Genomic DNA, 19857 nt, shown 5'->3' with positions numbered 1-19857 from the left:
ATTAATGAATAAAATAAACAAAAGATAATTCAGAGAGTCAAATTAAATGTCACCAACAATAAAATGTAATTGAACCTAGTATTTGTACCAATGGTATTTGAACCAATCCCTGGGGAATGACAGGTTCTACCAATCAACCAGGGATTGCTAGGACTTAGAATTCTCTCTCTCTCTCTCTCTCTCTCTCTCTCTCTCTCTCTCTCTCTATATATATATATATATATATATATATATATATATATATATATATATATATATATATATATATATATATATATATATATATATATATATGTCTGTGTGTGTGCAAATTTACATTGTTACACAAGCTGTACACTCACTACTTTACATTGTAGCAAAGTATCATTTCTTCAGTGTTGTCACATGAAAAGATATAATCAAATATTTACAAAAATGTGAGGGGTGTGTGTGTGTATATATATATATATATATATATATATATATATATATATATATATATATATATATATATATATATATATATCATCATCACCTTAATATAACCAGACAGTTCAGATATGTGAATGGGGAGCTTGTGATTTTAATGCACCTGTCAAAAAATGAAACTTGTTGTGAAGTTTAACTGTACATTTGTTTGTGTGTTTTTAGGAGTTTGCTCCATTCCAGCAGAACAGATCAGACTCTTCAGGACTCAACTGTGTGTTTGTGCAAACTTTTGTAACATTCAAAGATGGAGACTCCTGATCTGGACACAGATAATGTTTCCCCACCTTCAGAAAAAAAACAGTAACCTACCATGTCATTGTATTCTAGTCATTAAATATTCACATCTAAATTATTTATTAAGTACATATGAAAGGATTAACTTAACCAAAGTTTTACTGTTAATGAAAAGCTAACAATCACCACTTAGTATGATGTTAAATGTTAGATTCCATTAAATGTAAATAAATAAATAAATAAATACATAAATAAATAAATATGAAGTCCTCATTAAATTAAGAAGTTCGTTAAAACTGTAAAGAGTGTATATAAATGACTAAAGGACTGTCTATAATGTTGTGCAGTAAACTCCAGGGAAAGAGATCAGAATCACCAGCACCCAGCTGTATCTCCATGAAGAGTGGTAGGTCTATGGATCCTCCTCTGGCGTTTAAAGATGGAGACTCCTCACTTCTACACAGGTAACATCTCCTCACTGTTAATGTCACAGTTTAAAGGAAATTCCATTAGATAAGTGGGATGGCAATCTAAGTACTAAGATTCAGCTCCATGAAAGTAAAATTAAGTCCACATTAAATTAAGAATTAACACTCTACAAACCTAAACTATGATGTACTCAAATGTTTTAGTAAAACATTTTTTACAGTTAAAATATTGAGTAAATTTTAAAGCTGTGAAATCACTGAAATATACCTTATGAATTGAGTAAATGTAAGCAAAAGTAAATGTAAACACTAGAACTAAGTAGAAATAAAATTGAGTACATATAATTAAAGTCAATGCAGTAGTAATCCCAAGTCAAAACCCCTAATAAAAATGAGTAGATAGAATTGAAAAGCTACATAGATGTAAGGATGGGTGATATGGACTAAAAACTGTCACAATATTTTCTGGTATTTATTGCGATAACGTTATCAGTGATGATATAAATATCGTGCCATGCACCACTGTTTTTGGCTACAAGTGACAGCTGCATGCAGTCTTCAGAGCCTCAGAAATACAAACATTGATCTAAAACAGAGGGACTCAAACTTTTGTAACTAAAGCTCCAAAGCTTCCCCGAGCATGTGGCACACTTCCCCAATCATAACTTATGATTTTTAAAATAACTTTTATAAAACTATATAACGGAGCGGTATGGAACATGAACGATCAAAAATGTTTCTGAACACTAGAACTATTTTGAACAAGAGAACTAGGCTGAAATAATGTGTACTATTTTATTTGCCAGTTTCATTTTTATTGAACATTTCTGCTGAGCATTTCTGCTGAACATTTCTGCTGAACACGTCTACTGAACATGTCTGCCGAACATTACCTTTTCTCTTCTCGCCTCCCTTCCCTTTCCCAAATATTTAATTGAGAAGAAAAATTGAGCAACACACAGCAGTAAACATTCACAGGTTTTTTTTTTCTTTTTATACTCACAAAGGAAAACAAAATTAAAAGTACCGAAAACCCGCCCCCCCGCGGGCGGGAAGACTTTTGTCTTCAGTTGTTCCACAAAAGAAGGCATACAAGTGTGGAACAACATTAGTGTCAGTAGATGACAGGATTATTTAAATTACACCTCACACAGTAGGCTCTTTATAAAGAAATGTTACCCTTTAAAAATAGAGAACAGAGAGTTAGAGTTATAATAATTGAGTTATAGAGTTATAGTAGATAAATTGTCTCTTCACAAATAAAATTTATTTCTAAAGTAAGATAAATGGTCTGCACTTATTAAGTGCCTTTTATCCTTAATGTTCTTACAAATTACTTTACACTGTCGCACACAAATGCATTGGCAAATGCATGCACACACACACACACCTTTTGTTATGTTTCCATACATCCAAGTCTGAAGAGAACCTGGTCAGCCATGCATACAATGCAGAGAGAAGTCTGGTGTGGTGTAGGTAGGACTGGAATAGACATCTGTCCAGGCTGACAGGTTAAGGCCAGCATCTGTAAGTTCTTAATGTCTTCAACTGGAGCTCCCAGAAAACCTGCAATAAAAATAATACAATTCAAAAACAGTCATTACAAATATTTCATATTGTTACAGAAGTATTCCCATAACTGTAACTCGATGATACCTATAAACTCCAACAAAAGTTCGGAATATTCCTTTAACATGGCAGTTTGTGAGTCCACTGACCTTGTCATGTATTTTCATAAAAGTTCAATGTAAAATAAAATTAGAAGCATTATTTTAAAGAAAAACAAATGAAAAAAAAAATCCCAGAATTTATATATATATTTTTTTCCGACAGTGGTCTAATTCTTGTTGACATGTAATAAACATAAAGGACACTAGGCTGGACACAAGTGCAGATAAGAGCTTTTACTTAAAGAGAGGCAGGTAGACAAATCCAAAACATCAGTCAATAGCGTGGTCAACAAACAGGCAATGGGTCAGGCGATTGGCAAACAGGCATAAATGAGGTAAAACCAGAATCAAGAATGAGGGCGAGAACGAAATCAAAACAATAACACATGAACTGATAACAAACACTTGGTATACTAAAAACTCACAAAGCCACTGAATTATTTTTAGAGTGTAGTTAAAACTGTAAAGAGTGTATATAACTCACTAAAGGACTGTCTATAATGTTGTGCAGTAAACTCCAGGGAGAGAGATCAGAATCACCAGCACCCAGCTGTATCTCCATGAGGTCTATGGATATTCCTGTGCAGTTTAAAGATGAAGACTCCTCACTTCTACACAGGTAACATCTCCTCACTGTTAATGTCACTGCTAAAGTCACAGTTAAAGGGAAATTCTGGCATAAAACTAGAATTTATTATATTATATATCATGGTATGTAGTATTCTGTTGTACTGGACTGTATTGCTTGCAGTCTGCATTTTAACAGAATTCATGATTTTGCAATACACCAATACATAACTAAACCACAACTAATCCCTACTGTGATCAACCAATCTGGACCTCTGAGTGAGACACGTCAATCTGATGTCTCCCTCTGACGTATTTTCCCGGAAACAAAACACAGTGGAATTGTAATAACTTGTGGAAACTTGAGTTACAAACAAGAAATAGCAGGACTTTAGTGATTTTTAAATGTCAGATTTTTTTTGTCTAAAATCTCTCATTGTGAATACTATCAACCTTTCCAAGCCAGGAGAAGATGGTTGTTTTTACAGGCAGTTTGGAGGAATAATTGTGGTCCGAGTTGCTCCATTGTTTCATGTCAGCTAAGCAGCTAACTATAAAAAAAAAATTGTTGTGCTAATAATTTAACAGGCTTAGCTTGCTAGTAAACTAACATGCCTATTTTATATTGCTTTAACAAACCTGTGTAGCTCTACATCAATCAGGTTCTTACTGAGGAGTTCCCTATAATGGACAATTATCTATCTAACTTTGTTCAGCTTACAAAAGGATTTATAATTCAATAATCTATAGAATGTCCAATCATCATTCTTCTCTGAGTCTAGATATTGTTCAAATAACACATTTGTCTAAGTACAGAAGCAGGAAAATGGTTTACAACAGCCACATTTTAACAGTTTAACAGTATAACTCGACTTCAATGTCATGGACAGGGATGCCTCTAAATAAAAAGCCGCCAAGAAGTCTAGTCCCCCATGTTACTAATTTGTAATCCTGAAATACCTTTAAAATATATGTTAAACAGGCAGGAAGCTACTGAAGAAAAACAATTTTAAACATTTGATCTTTCCTGTGACCACACATTACAAGGATAATTCCATATAAATCCTACAAAGATTCAACCACTTGTTTTTGAGGTAACATGCCAAGAAAGGGCAGTGTGGGGTTGGTAGAAGTAAGTGTTCCTTGTTTTTTCCTAGTAGAATGCGGCAACCCTAAATCCATCACAATCACACCATCACAGCTAGTTATCTCAGATCCTGGAATGTACCATTATCTAGTGAGCACTGCCCCCATTCCCCCACTTTTCCCATATTCCCAAACACATGCAACTACGTGGATTGGCTAACATAAACTGCCCCATGTCTGATGGACTGGCGTCACATCCAGACTGTGATATTATCTTGGCTATAGTTGGGCATTTTATACCTGTTGTGCTTTCTGGAAAGATTTCTTACAAAATTGTGTATTTGTCTCTGTTTAGAAAACATTACATGCTCATTCAAAATGATTTATTACATCCTTAAGGAAATAACCTTGAATACCTAGAATTAAAACATGTGCCAGATAAGCACTGTATTTTCTGAATGTTACTGCAATCAAAAATAATTATTGTAGCAAAATTAAAGTAAAGGTTTAGACTACAGTGTTTAAGTGATGGAAGTTATCTTCTTTAACAGCTACAGTTTTTGTTCACAGTGTTCCACAGAGAGCAGGAGACAGAATAGAAAAGATCAGCATCACAGATACAGGGTAAGATCAGAACCAACAACATGACTGTGACACTGACACACTGGTATTATAAACCTCTCTGCTGTTATTAACTACAGAGTGATTAGACTATAGATAATAGTTGGACCCCATGTCTCACCACACCTTCCTACTTCACCATCTCACAGGCACGACCCAGAACCTGCTACTGGGAATGAATTCCAAAAAAAGTTCAAATTAAACCTGATGAAGAAGTTTGAGTGTTTGAATAAAGTGATAGTAAACCTGGGAAACCAAACAATCCTGAATGAGATCTACACAGAGCTCTACATCACAGAGGGAGACAGTGGAGAAGTCAATAAAGAACATGAGGTGAGACAGATCGAGGCAGCATCCAGGAGAACAATAACAGAGGAAACACCAATCAAATGCAACGACATCTTTAAGCCCTTATCTGAACAAGACGAACCCATCAGAACTGTGCTGACAAAGGGAGTCGCTGGCATCGGAAAAACAGTCTCTGTGCAGAAGTTCATTCTGGACTGGGCTGAAGGGAAAGCAAATCAGGACATCCACCTCATATTTCCACTTCCTTTCAGAGAGCTGAATCTGATGAAGGACCAGAAACTGAGTCTAATGGAGCTCCTTCATGTCTGCTTTAATGAAACAAAAGAAACAGAGATGTCCAGTTTGGAAAAGGTTCTGTTCATTTTTGACGGATTGGACGAGTGTCGTTTTCCTCTAGATTTCCAGAACACAGTGAAAGTGTGTGATGTAACTGAATCAGCATCAGTGCATGTGCTGCTGATAAACCTGATCAAAGGGAATCTGCTTCCCTCTGCTCTCATCTGGATCACCTCTCGACCAGCAGCAGCTGATCAAATCCCCTCTGAGTGTGTCCATCGAGTCACAGAGGTACGAGGGTTCAATGACCCACAGAAGGAGGAGTACTTCAGGAAGAGGATCAGTGATCAGAGCCTGGCCAATAACATCATCACACACCTGAAGTCATTAAGAAGTCTCTATATCATGTGCCACATCCCAGTCTTCTGCTGGATTTCAGCCACTGTTCTAGAGAGAATGTTGGGTGAAGCAGAGAGTGGAGAGATCCCCAAGACTCTGACTCAAATGTACACACACTTCCTCATCATTCAGACAAACATCATAGGAGAAAAGTACTCAAAGAAGCAGAAGAGTGATGAAGAAATGCTTCTTAAACTGGGACAACTGGCTTTTCAGCAGCTGAAGAAAGGCAAGCTGATCTTCTATGAGGAAGACCTGAGAGAGTGTGGCATTGATGTGAGAGAAGCAGCAGTGTACTCAGGTGTGTGTACGCAGATCTTCAGAGAGGAGTTTGGGCTTCACCAGAGTAAAGTGTACTGCTTTGTTCATCTGAGCATTCAGGAGCACCTCGCAGCTCTGTATGTGCACCTGACATTCATGATGGAAAAGAGAAATGTTCTTGATCATAATCAGGTCTCTAAATGGTGGATCTCAAATGTACACAGGAGTGCTGTAGATCAGACTTTAGAAAGTCAGACTGGACATCTGGATCTTTTCCTTCGCTTTCTTCTGGGTCTCTCACTGAAGTCCAATCAGAAACTCTTAACTGCCTTAGTAACACAGACAGGAAGTAGCTCCCAGAGCATAGAGAAAACAGTTCAGTACATTAAGGAGAAGATCAGTGAAGATCTTCCTCCAGAGAAATCCATCAATCTGTTCCACTGTCTGAATGAACTGGGTGATAATTCTCTAGTGGAGGAAATCCAACACTACCTGAAATCTGAAAAACAAAGTGAACTCTCTTCTTCACAGTGGTCTGCTCTGGTGTTTGTGTTACTGACATCAGCACAGGAGCTGGAAGAATTTGACCTGAATAAATATATCAGTACAGATAAGATAAAAGAAACTGTTCTTCTGAAGATGATGCCTGTGATTGCAGCATCCAGAAAAGCAATGTAAGTAAAGCTGAATATAACTGTTCTACTGTTACAGTGTTAGAAAGAGAAACTGAAAACACTTTGACAAATATCTAATTTGGGAAATAAATAAATTAGAGAATAAAACATTTTCCATTTTTCACCCAAACACTAAAACACTACCCAGCAAGCAAGACAACAATACATAATTCAGCCATTGGGAATCCATACTGTGATGAACCAATATTATATATATTTACACATGTGCAGCAGCACTTCAAATCAGAGGATTATAAAAGAGATTTGAAAGTGAGTTTCTGGGTCTTCCACTGGAGAAGATGCTAAAGAAAACAGAGATTCTGTCTGTATTTAATAAAAAACAGAGAGCAGAGAAGCTCCATGGCCAGAACAAAAGGAAATGAACTGAAATAGGAGAACTTGTTAATATCTGTTAGCAAGTTGGCTGACTCTACTTGATTTACCCATGTAACTATTAGTAATATGGCTAATAAGGTCAGTAATGCAAAGGTAATAATCATGTAACGTTGCTAGCTAACATTATGTGTTGTTGTTAACTTCAGTTATTTGTCTCAGTGTAATTGTGAAAGATCTACAGCTGCTCTCTGCCTCCTGTTGTTCTTCTCTCTGGTGCAGTTCTTCTGTATATTCTGTCTCAAACATGTATCACAATGTAACTATGGTCACTATGCAACACTAAATCAAAACATCCTCGTTCATTGAGTCATTTCTCTCTCTTCAGTAAACCATTCACTCTATCACAATAATTTACATACAAAGCTATGTAACTGATTATTAGCAGTAGGGCGCTAACTATCTCACTTCCCTGAATATATCATTATCTAGTTAGTACAACCCCATTCCCCCCCCCCCCCCCCCCCATATCCCCCCTTCACCCCCATTCCTCTCCCACCCAATGATCTTAAGGGCCGTTTCTGAAAATTTGGGGTCCCTAAGCGACAACTTCGTCACGGGCCACCACCTATACCAATCATATTATTATATATTACAGAATGAATAGAAATCTACATACTCAAGGAGTAAACTCTCTACACAAGTTAATTAGAAGAAAGAATGAACGAAAGAAAGTAGTAAAAACTGTACCTGCATCACGTTTATCAAAAAGCTTTTACTTGTCTCATACACTGATCAGCCATATTATTAAAACCACCTGCCTAACATTGTGCAGCAAAACAGCTCTGAACCGTTGATACATGGACTCCACAAGACCTCTGAAGCTGTGCTGGGGAATCTCGCACCAAGGCATTAGCTGCAGGTCCTTTAAGGGCATTTTCAGACCTGTAGATCTGTGCTTTATTGCAAACCAGGGACATAAATTGTTACAATTTTGTATTTGTCCTTGGGTCGGCTTCCTTTCACAAGGCAACATTTCAAACTGTACCAAAATGTGTTTATACAAGTCACATGTGAGTAAACTGTCCTCTCATTGGTCAGATTGCACCTGTTTTTGTTCCGGAGTTCCGCTCATAACAGTCGCCCATGAAGATGCCAGCCCCGCAAGCTTATTGTGGCTTTCTTTTTAGCTGTAGTTATTATAATCTTTCAGTTGAGTGATTGAAGCCCATCTCCTTGAGACTCTCACTAAACACCTTGTAAACCTCTGTGTTTTTATGTGTTTTTGAAAGTTGTTCAGAAACATGTTTGTTAGACCAAATTTCATTGAGGCATTTTACCTTGTCTTTGGTCCAAATTAAAAATTCAGACTGCGAGCCATTAGCAAAACAAACACTTATTATGTAACGTAGTTCCCATCATGAACTGTTGTATAGGATGGTTCATTGGTTTCTTGGGTCGACTTCAGGGTATCAAATTAGCACCCGCCACCTGCCAAATGAGGGTGTATTGTGGGCAGAGTATTTCATTATTTTTATTTTACTTTAAATGCACTCAGGCCATAAGCAAAGCTAAGCTAATTGTTGCTTGTGCTTTTGCCGCAGATGGCAGCAATGGCAAAGACCACACACTGCTTCCTCTTCATCTTATAGGATATGATGCATATATACACTGGTGGATTTTATACACAAACACTCTCCCTGCAGAATGTTTTATTTTAGCGGCAAGAATACTGGTTTGTTGTCAAAAGTGTAATGCTAGTTGCGCCACATATGTTACTATGGCAACCAGTAGCAGAAACGCCTACTGGCGACATCATAGTACAGCAACTGGTGACTAGCAGCAATAAAATCACTGTATGTGTGAATGCACCTTCACTCAATCTAATTTTTACAGGCGGCAACTGAAAGCACAAAGAGACTCAATGCCTATCTGGTCTGGAGACGCCCACTGATTGGGAAACGCCCATTTATGTTCCGCATAGACCCATACTTGCATCAAAGGGCTGTCAGCTTTCACTCAAACTGAACACACGTGAGATTTTTTTATGCAGTAATGGTTGTCTTAGTTGTTTGAAACAGGAGACATGAATATAAACAGGCAGAGTGCACATGATTCTTATTCCTTTAGATAGGCATCAAAATGTTAGGGCTTTAGGTGTTGGAAACATGTCCCACACAATCTTACTACGTGTCCCACATATAGTCTGTTTGCAACTGGTCACCCTGGTAACAGAACGTTCATACAGTTTTCTAGGCTACACAGCTACTCAATTTTCCATCACTGCGACAGATAATGTTTTGTGAGGGGAAGAAAATAAACAAACTTGTTACCTCACTATCCCATTATATAAGTTAAACACATATTTAGATAACTTCACAATTGCCCACCATCCAATCAGCTACTAGTTATTTTACATTGTCACTGGTTGTTACTGATGAGCACAAGCACTTAAATAATCCAGTTCTCAAAGAGAACATTGACCAGAATATCACACTGCCTTCAGCTGCTTGCTTTCTTCCCACAGTGCATCCTGGTGCCATCTCCAGGTATGTGACACACACGCACCCGGCATTCCAATTGATGTAAAAGAAATCCTGATTCATCAGACCAAGCCACCTTCTCCCATTGCTCCATGGTCCAGTTCTGATGCTCACATGTTCATGGTAGGTGCTTTCAGCGGTGGACAGGGGTCACCATGTGGACTCTGACCGTTCTGTCGCTACCCAGACCCATATGCAGCAAGCTGTGATACACTGTGTTTTCTGACTCCTTTCTGTCACAGTAGCATGGTAGCTCTTGTGTGGGATCGGACCAGATGGGCTAGCCTTCAGTCCCCACATGCATCAGTGAGTCTTGGGCGCCCGCTTGTCCTTCCTTGGACCAATTTTGGTATGTACTGAACATACTGGGAACGCCCCAAAAGACCTGGAGATGCTCTGACTCAGTCATCTGGCCATCACAATTTGGCCCTTGTCAAAATCACTGAGATCCTTACACTTGCCCATTTTTCCTGCTTCCAACACTTCACCTTCGAGAACTGACCGTTCACCTGCTGCCTAATAAATCCCACCCCATGACAGGTTCCATTATAACAAAATAATCAATGTTATTCACTTCACCTGTCAGTATTTTTAAAGCTATGACTGATTGGTGTACATTACAGCACGGTGAAATTAATTACTTCACATATCTCAGCTTGTTAGGAAGTTGGGATCAGAGCGCAGGGTCAGCCATGATACGGTGCCCCTGGAGCAGAGAGGGTTAAGGGTCTTGCTCAAGTGCCCTACAGTGGCAGCTGGCAGCTTGGTGCTAACACTGACAGTACCCCAAAATATTTCCTTATAGCACCTGAAAATGCTGACCAGGGCAATAATGACGTTGACATACAAGCTCACACTGCTCATGTACATTCTCTTCCGGCTATTTCTTGTGAAATTCGTTTCATTTTATTCACTATTATGTTTCTCACCACTGTGGAGACTTAGTGTATGTATGAAACGATGTGTACAAGAATATGGGACAAATCACATCCCGTATTAACTCAATAATTTTATATTTCAACACACAACAATCCCATATTACACAGGATGAGTGTAAACCCTACTCTAGATACTAGCTAGTTAGCTGTAGTTATCTATTAACTTTATCCACTTTAATTACATCAACAAGTGGAAGCAATAAAGTGTACAAATTGACACAAACTAGTTCATTAATAGTCATTTTTTTTGCTTGTTTTGGGTCTGTTTCTTCTTTTTTGTGTGTATTTGCCTAATTTAGTACCTAGCGTATAGGAAGAAACAGCCCTGGCGATGTTTACAGCAGATGTATCGATGGTTAAAATTTAGATGTTGGCTGGAGTTTCTCTTTAAGCATATTGTCTAACTGCTGTTTGTAATTTTGGCATTTATGAAAATGAGAAGGTTCAGTGAAAGCTTTGAGGACTTGTTTGATAATTTGCATTGGTGTTAGTTCATTACGTATTATTTTATTTCCTTCAGTATCGGATGTGATTCACTTGCAGTGAGAAGTTGGTCAGCTCTGGTCTCAGCACTCAGCTCAGAACGCGCCAATCTGAGAGAACTGCATCTGACTGTGAAAACACTGGATCTGTCCTGGAATGAACTAGGAGACTCAGGAGTGAAGAGTCTCTGTGCTGGACTGGAGAATCCTCACTGTAAAGTGGAGACACTGAGGTAAGATCATCTCTCTGAAAGTCACAATAACTCACTAAAACAGCAGCTATATTCAGTGTTGTTTTTCACCTGAAATTTTCTGTAACAGTACAACATGCAGAACAAATAGATTAATCATTAAATGATAATGATTTCTCTCCAGAATAATTCATGCTTTAAATAAATAAATAAATGTACTTACAGTTAGATACATGTGCATTAAAAATAGAGACAAATAGAGATCCTTCTACAAAACCTGACTCATTACTTTTAAAGCCAGCAATACTTTAAGAAGCTGCATTGAGTGACGTTGCTCAGTAACATTTCTGCGTGGTGTGTATCGGTGTAACAGACTAGTTCAATAAAGAGTTTACTCCACACCGTGTCTTTTCCCCCTGACTCTCGTACACTGTATCGTACACTGCTTCACTATGTGAGCTCCATTTGGAAGTCAACGTGGCAACCTCAGATCCAGAGGTCCAGCATGAGACCCACGAGGCGGTCTCATCCCCAGAGCTCCATCAGAAAGCCAAGTTCCTGTCCGAGGTCGAAAAGAGGGCCTCACAAGCCAAGTTTCTGTCCGAGGTTGAAGAGACGACCTTTCAAGCCAAGTTCCTGTTCCAGGTCAAAGAGACGACCAACACAAGCTCTGCTCATGCCAAGTTCCTGTCCCAGGTTGTAGCTGACATCATGGCCAACCAGGTTCTGCTCACGCCTCAAGCCGACATCATAAACAACCAAGTTCTGATCACAACCGCGTATTCTGATATGGACAACTAAGTTCTCCTTATGCCTGAAACCGACGTCACGACCAACCAAGTTTGATCCCCCCAGAGTCTGCTTACATGGTCCACCAAGTTCCTCTCACGCCTGAGTCTGCTGAGACAGTCCACCAAGTTCTGCACACGCCCGAGTCTGCTGACATGGCCAACCAAGTCCTGCTCACACCTGAAGAGGACGTCACGACCAACCAAGTTATGCTTATGCTCAAACTGATGACCCCGGCGAACCAGCCCCAGTCTCATGTCTGCTCCTCAGCTACTCGAGGAACCTGCTACTGGTCAGACAATGCCTGCATTTGAACCTGAGGGGCTGTGAAGACATTTTGCCCAAAGAGCCAGGACCACCAAGGGAGGGAATGCATTTTGGTGCTTCCCACACACACGTTCACCTTCTCCGGAATTCTAATCACACACACCGTTGCCAATCTCGCACTCACTCACTCCACGCAATATGAGAGACTTTATGAACACCATGACTTTGCGTAGTATTGAGTGTTCTCAGCTTATCAATCGTTTGTACCTGTTTCCTCGTTTTGTTTTATGTTCATTGCGGCCTACAAACATGGCTGTCATGGCCTACACTTCCCACACATGCACACACCCCTTCTCTGGAATTTTAATCACACACACCTGTTCCCAATCTCACACACACTCCACACTATATAAGAGACTTTTTTGGGACTCTTTCCTCATTTTGTTTTATGTTCATTGATCTTGCTTCTTGTTCCTTGTTGATTCTTGCCTTGCCTAGTTTGTGCCTATTTGCCAATCGCCTGACCCTTTGCCTGTTATTTTGATCACGCTATTGTCTCGTGATTTGGAGCTGTCTGCCAGTCTCTCTATGAATAAACTCTTCTCTGCATTTGCATCAGTCCTAACTTCTTAACGTGATTTTTGTGACAAAAAGAGTGACGTCATCTCAGTGAATCGAATCTTTTCTTGAAAAACATTCATTTACTGGCCCTTTCTGTAAATTACATCATTACACCAGTACGTGTCAAAAGTTTATTTTTGTGTGTTGTGACTGACTGAATCATTTACTCAACTGATTTGTTAAAACACTGAACATTCATGGTTAAACATGTCTTATTAACCTAAAATGAGTGTTCCTACAAATCTATTAGAAGAGTGTTTAAGCAGTGTGATTTTCCCGCTCAGAGCAGATCTACTTTTTTTTTATTATTCATTTTGTTGACTTCATGACCTGCAGAATATTTTTTAATTTACAGGAAATAAGAAGTCATCCTGCAGGATAGATTAAGTACTTGGGAACTTTATTTTATTTCTGCACGAGGTGTGCAGCAGTCCTTCAGGAATTATAAAATCCTGCAGGAGTTTTCCCTTGTGCAGCGAGTGTGCTGGAAATTCCTGCATGTTTCTATTGTACTGCTCCATCCTAAACCCTATAGGAAAATCCTGCACAGTTTGTCAATGTGTCCTGCAGGATTTCATCATTCCAGGATTCCAGCAAACATCCTGCAGAGAAATGAAAATCCTGCAGGATTCCTCTAGAGTTTTTTTTTTTTTTTTTTTTTTTTAAAGGGCACCACTGAACAGTGGTAATGTTTTGTTCAGTGTTAATTATGTCTTGTCAAGATAGGGCAGAAAGTCCGACATGACAGACACGTCATCATCAAAGCAAGTAAACCAAGATATAAATCTGTTGATGAAGAGTGCGCCATTGTGTCTCTGTACAGGTTGTATGATTGTGGTGTCTCAGACCATGGCTGTACTGCTCTGACTTCAGCTCTGAGATCAAACCCTTCACATCTGAGAGGACTGGATCTGTCTAAGAATAAATTAGGAGACTCAGGAGTGAAGAGTCTCTCTGCTGTACTGGAGAATCCTCAATGTAAACTGGAGACACTGAGGTAAGATCATCTTTCTGAGAGTCACATGACCTGCTCCTCAGTAAGACACATTCTCTAATAGTGAGACTGAAGCAGAAGTTTTAGGTTCATCATCAATGACCTGAGGAGAAAGATTGTTTATTTTCACTGCACACTGATGATTTGTCACAGAGTCTTTGGGTCAGATGTATGAATGTGAGAAGCTGCAGCACAAAACATGACTTGATGCGACTGCAATGTGTCGGAAATTACTGTAAAAATTATTAAAACATTGTAACTAATCATACAAACTGCACCTGGGACACAAAATAAATGCACTGTGTGAGAACTGCAGGGTTTAAAAGCAGCAGTGAAATGGAAATTATCTGAAAAACAGAATTTAATGCAGTAGTAGTTAATTTAGATTTTTTTTTATAAAAACAAAAAAGTGAGGTAAAGGCACTTAGAAAAATTTCAAGCTACAGCAACAATCCTTTTGTTGATTTTTTAAAATTATTATTGTTCTTAAAAGTGAAATAGTGTTTATTCTGTCAGTGAATGTTCATTCAGTATGTCTCTGTCTAGCTACTATGAACAGGGTTGCCATACCTGCATTACAGAAGCAGCTCAAAAGACAAGCAGTATTAAAACCATGCGGATTTCATCAATTGCTCTTTCATTAAGGTCCTACAGTGGTCTCATATTATTCCACATTTTGTGATAAATAAAGACTGTCTATGAGGAAACCCACTGACTCAAATACATTCATATAGTAACACAGAGCTGAAGTTGAGAACAGGATCAATAGGTGTGTGAATGAGAGGAGATCACAGTGCATGCTCACTACTGTATGTTTTAATATACAGTTATGATTAAAATAATATACGAAAATGTGAAAAATGTCCAAACTCCAATCCACAGCCAAAGAAATCAATCGACGCTGGTAAGTCAAAAGTAGCTCAATTCCTCATTAAAACCGGGGACCTGGCAACCGCTCCAACAACACACATGGTGCTAATTTACACCTGGTTTCGAGAGGAGGACAAAATAACGTGTAAAACTGACGACTGCTAATCTCACAATCTTTATTAAATTGAGCAGAATATGTAACAGTTACACTTCTAGTGTTTCTGCAATTTTTTGAGAGATTCTTCCTCAAATGCACAAAAATCTCAGCACATCTGTCCCTCTGTCTTCATGTCATTCTTCTGTAGAATATTTTTTTACTGCAAATTTCACATCCTAAACCCGTAGAACCTGATGAACACAATGTGCAGACATTTTTACCTTCCATTAGTTTTATGATCCAGGAATATTTTATTTAATAATAAATTATCAGCAGTAATCTGGTTTAGAGAAGACATGAGTGTTAATTCTCCTCAGAATGAATGTTTTATAAAATCAGTTCTCACTCTCTAGGAGCTGCTGCTTTAAGAAGCTGCACTGAGTGACATTGCTCAGTAACATTTCTGCGTGGTGTGTATCCGTGTAACAGACTAGTTCAATAAAGAGTTTCCCTTCTCTGAAACAGACTCCACACCGTGTCTTTTCCCCCTGACTCTCGTACACTGTAATCAGAGGATATAATAAGATGAAATGTGTTTCAGTTTGTGTTAACACTGGAGCACGCTGTCAGAGTGGAGATTGGACTCATCTGAGAGATGAAGAACAGAACTGCAGTTATTTGAGGAGTGCATGGGGCAACGCCAAAACAAAGTCATTTTAACTGTCATAAAAACAAAATGATGGCTGTGTCTGTACACGTCATCTTTAATCACAGGAATTAGAGTAGGCCTGGTTTCCTTTTTTCACTCAAAATCTGAAGACTGTCTGAATTAATTTATTTAATAAAAATCTGATGGGGCAGTGGTCCATTCTGACTATTTCTTCTGTTAAAATAATCAGTTGAATAAAATTATTTGAAATATCACCACAACCAAATAATAATCCGACAGTTATAATAGTTCTCCTAATAGATTTAAAAGAAATCTTAACTGAAACTGTTCGTGTGATTTATCGGTTTCTTCTGAAACAATATTTTGTCCAGCATCTTAACCATTGATCTACCACTGTTTAAGCAGCGTGTTTTTCCCGCTCAGAGCAGATCTACTATTTAATAAATTTTGTCGACTACATAACCTGCAGAATTTTTTTTTTCCTTTAAAATGAAATAAGAAGTCGTCCTGCAGGATAGATTAAGTTCTTGGGAACTTTATTTTATTTCTGCAGAAGGTGAGCAGCAGTCCTTCAGGAATTATAAAGTCCTGCAGGAGTTTTCCCTTGTGCAGCGAGTGTGCTGGAAATTCCTGCATGTTTCTATTGTTTCTCCATCCTAAACCCTATAGGAAAATCCTGCACAGTTTGACAATGTGTGCTGCAGGATTTCATCATTCCAGGATTCCAGCAAACCTGCTGTAGAAAAATGAAAATCCTGCAGGATTCCTGTAGAGTTTTTTTTAAGGGAGCCACTGAACAGTGATAATGTTTTGATAAGTGATAATTATATGTTGTGATTGGTCAAGAGAGATCAGAAAGTCCAACATGAAAGACATCATCATCATAGCAAGTAAACCAAGATAAAAGTCTGTTGATGAAGAGTGTGTCATTGTGTCTCTACAGGTTGTATAATTGTGGTGTCTCAGATGAAGGCTGTGCTGCTCTGACTTCAGCTCTGAGATCAAACCCCTCACACCTGAGAGAACTGAATCTGTCCTCTAATAATGTAGGAGACTCAGGAGTGAAGAGTCTCTCTGCTGTACTGGAGAATCCTCTCTGTAAACTGGAGACACTGAGGTAAGATCATCTCTCTGAGAGTCACATGACCTGCTCCTCAGTAAGACACATTCTCTAATAATGAGACTGAAGCAGAAGTTTTAGGTTCATCATCAATGACCTGAGGAGGAAGATTGTTTCTTTTTATTTAACAATAAATTATCAGTGAGTAATCTGGCCATAATTTATCCATTGTATCTTGTAATTCATGACAGTGTTTGGTTTTCATGATGATTCAGACTTTTACTTCCTACATTCTGTAATAATATAAATATATAGAGAGATATTAGATGAGAGAAACTTAATATAACACTCAGTATGATCATTTTAATTATACTGTTAATTATAATAAACAGGTTATATTAAACCTTCACGTCAATCTGAATAATACAATTATTTTACAAACACATCATCTTTAAAGTAATTCTTAAACCAAGATAAAAATCTGTTGATGAAGAGTGTGTCATTGTCTCTGTACAGGTTGTGTGGTTGTGGTGTCTCAGATGAAGGCTGTGCTGCTCAAACCCCTCACACCTGAGAGAACTGGATCTGTCCTATAATAATGTAGGAGACTCAGGAGTGAAGAGTCTCTCTGCTGTACTGGAGAATCCTCACTGTAAACTGGAGATACTATGGTAAGATCATATTTTAAATCATTAATAATAAAACATATTCTAATCTTCTGATTACGGACAGTCTGATCTTCTCAAGAAAGATCTGTTCATGAGATGTGAGAAGCAGGAAAAAGTAACTAAAAACATTTCTAAAGATCTAGTGTGTGTTACTCAGTCCACAATGACAGAAACTCTCTACAACCAGAGGAAAGTCAGTGCTGTTGTTCCTCTGCCTGAGATCGAGAGAGTGAAGAGTGTGTCATTGTGTCTCTGTACAGGTTGCGTGGTTGTGGTGTCTCAGATGAAGGCTGTGCTGCTCTGACTTCAGCTCTGAGATCAAACCCCTCACACCTGAGAGAACTGCATCTGTCTGGTAATAAAATAGGAGATTCAGGAGTGAACCTGCTCTCTGCTCTTAAGAATGATAAACATTACAAACTACAGACACTGTGGTGAGTAATGACCTTTTTAGATAAATTGTGAAAAAAAAGTAAATAGGAAATAAAACCAGTTTTAGAAATGTCACTATATTCTATTTAATCAGATTTTTTTATAACAATTGGCTTTAATGCTGTTTTGTGTTCAGTAAAGTGTGTTGATTTAAAATTCATGTGAAGGTAGAAGACAGGGAGTCAGACAGAGTCTACAAAATATCACAAACGAGTGCATGAGAGTGATTGTAAATGAACACCTGGTCTCCTTGTGACAGCCTGCTATCTCTGACTTCATACTGCTGCTTTTGTCTGAACAAGATGATCTCTGCTTTTCCCTGTTTCTGATAAGCAGCACACTTTCTTCTCAACTCTCATTAAAGCTCATTAAAATGATTATATTTTATGCCACAGATATTTATTTAAGCAGCAACTTTACTCACTCTGACACTTCTTCCAGCACCCTACCTCCACACTGTGTCTTCTGTCTTTCCTGTAACATTCACCTCGGCTTCTTCTTAAAGTCTGCACTTAAATATAAATGTAGAACAAGAGCTAAATGACACAGTAGTGTTCATTATTTAAAAAACTCCAAAGCCTGTGATTGGATAAGAGCAGTGATGTGATGGGTAAATATCTGCTCATTTTCCTGTTAGAACTTGTGGAAGTTCTCATTTGTTCTCGCTAAATGTTATAACACAGATGTTAGTAAGAATGAAGAAATGTAGAATGATTAATTATAAACAGGAGATGATGATGTTTCTCTTGGAGCAGAGATGATTGCACGTTAATCCTGAAGTACCACAGTCCAGTTTGTGCTTATTAATTCACGTTTTTCTTTTATATTCAGGGTGGATTGAACATCTGTGTGTGTGATGAAGACTCCGGTGTTCCTGCATTTCACTGATGGGGAATAGAGAACACATTTTTAAACACATCACTCATTTAATTATAACACATTAAACAGACTCCGAGACGTGAGAAGTGTGTGTTCATCATGCACAGTGAATCAGACTGCACACGATTCTACACTGAGTGTAGAACGACCTCTGACCCCTGGATAAAATTCCCCAGATCTCATTCTCATAAAACACCTGAGGGATTATTAGGAACAGCAGGTGAAAAAGCACATGACCTCGAGCTGAACCCAGTCAGTGGAAGAGAGAGCTAAAATGGACAGGAACAGTTTCAAGACATTGGTGGATTTCTCACCTCACAGGATTTGCATCTGAGGAGTTTAATGAGTATTTAACAGGAATTTTATAGCAAAATAATTTTGAACACAAATTTATGTAACAACCAAATATATTGTTACACTGTGTATTTTTGTAGAGAAAAGTAAAAATATAAATCACCCCAACATGCTGAGTCAACATCATAACCCAACCTTGATGAGATAAAACAGTCCAGACTGAGTCGGTCCACATTGTCCCCAGCGCTGGATTTCAGAATCGACCCAAACTGGGTTCTGTTTAACTCGGCAATTTTACAGTACACCTTTTTGAGGAGACTCAACTGGGAATGAGTGTGTATGAGTAAAAACACCTTCTTTCTGTTGTGTATCTTTTTATATTCTTCCCTCTCTCATCTTTTTAGGCAGGTCAGTAGTGGAATCTTTTTTCATGTGTACACTGTAGACTGTTTATATTAATTGAGAGTGTACTTAAATAAAATGCCTTACCCATCCTAACCTTTTCACGTTTTACATTTAGTTATTATTTTTTTCACTAACTAGACACTCAGTGGTGACATAATCATATTTCCTATTCTGGTCTGGACAATACTCCATAGCACACTTCTCTCTTTCTCCCCATCAGCTGTTACTGTGAGGCAGTTTTTGGAACTACTGACAGATTTGTGCGGCACTTTCACCTTGTATGAACTGAAATGTTTCGCTGATGCAGTATTTTGTGTTTTAACCATTCCCA

At 38.3% G+C, this 19857-nt stretch overlaps 1 protein-coding gene across 1 annotated transcript; it reads left to right on the top strand.

Annotated features, from left to right (window-relative positions):
- The first annotated feature begins 948 nt into the window (after nucleotides 1–948).
- Nucleotides 949–18988, top strand: LOC108279536 (NACHT, LRR and PYD domains-containing protein 12). The gene is given in 11 exon segments (XM_047162201.2): nucleotides 949–1166; nucleotides 3312–3419; nucleotides 5024–5077; nucleotides 5224–6993; nucleotides 11328–11522; nucleotides 13981–14154; nucleotides 16732–16905; nucleotides 17365–17399; nucleotides 17402–17519; nucleotides 17777–17950; nucleotides 18780–18988. Coding segments are annotated over 11 exon segments (2961 nt in total). The 5' UTR covers nucleotides 949–1017; the 3' UTR covers nucleotides 18790–18988.
- The last annotated feature ends 869 nt before the right edge of the window (nucleotides 18989–19857 follow it).

This window comes from Ictalurus punctatus, chromosome 19 (genome assembly GCF_001660625.3).
Source record: "Ictalurus punctatus breed USDA103 chromosome 19, Coco_2.0, whole genome shotgun sequence".
NCBI classification, from domain to species: Eukaryota; Metazoa; Chordata; class Actinopteri; order Siluriformes; family Ictaluridae; genus Ictalurus; species Ictalurus punctatus.
This window is presented reverse-complemented; position numbering and strand designations above follow the sequence as displayed.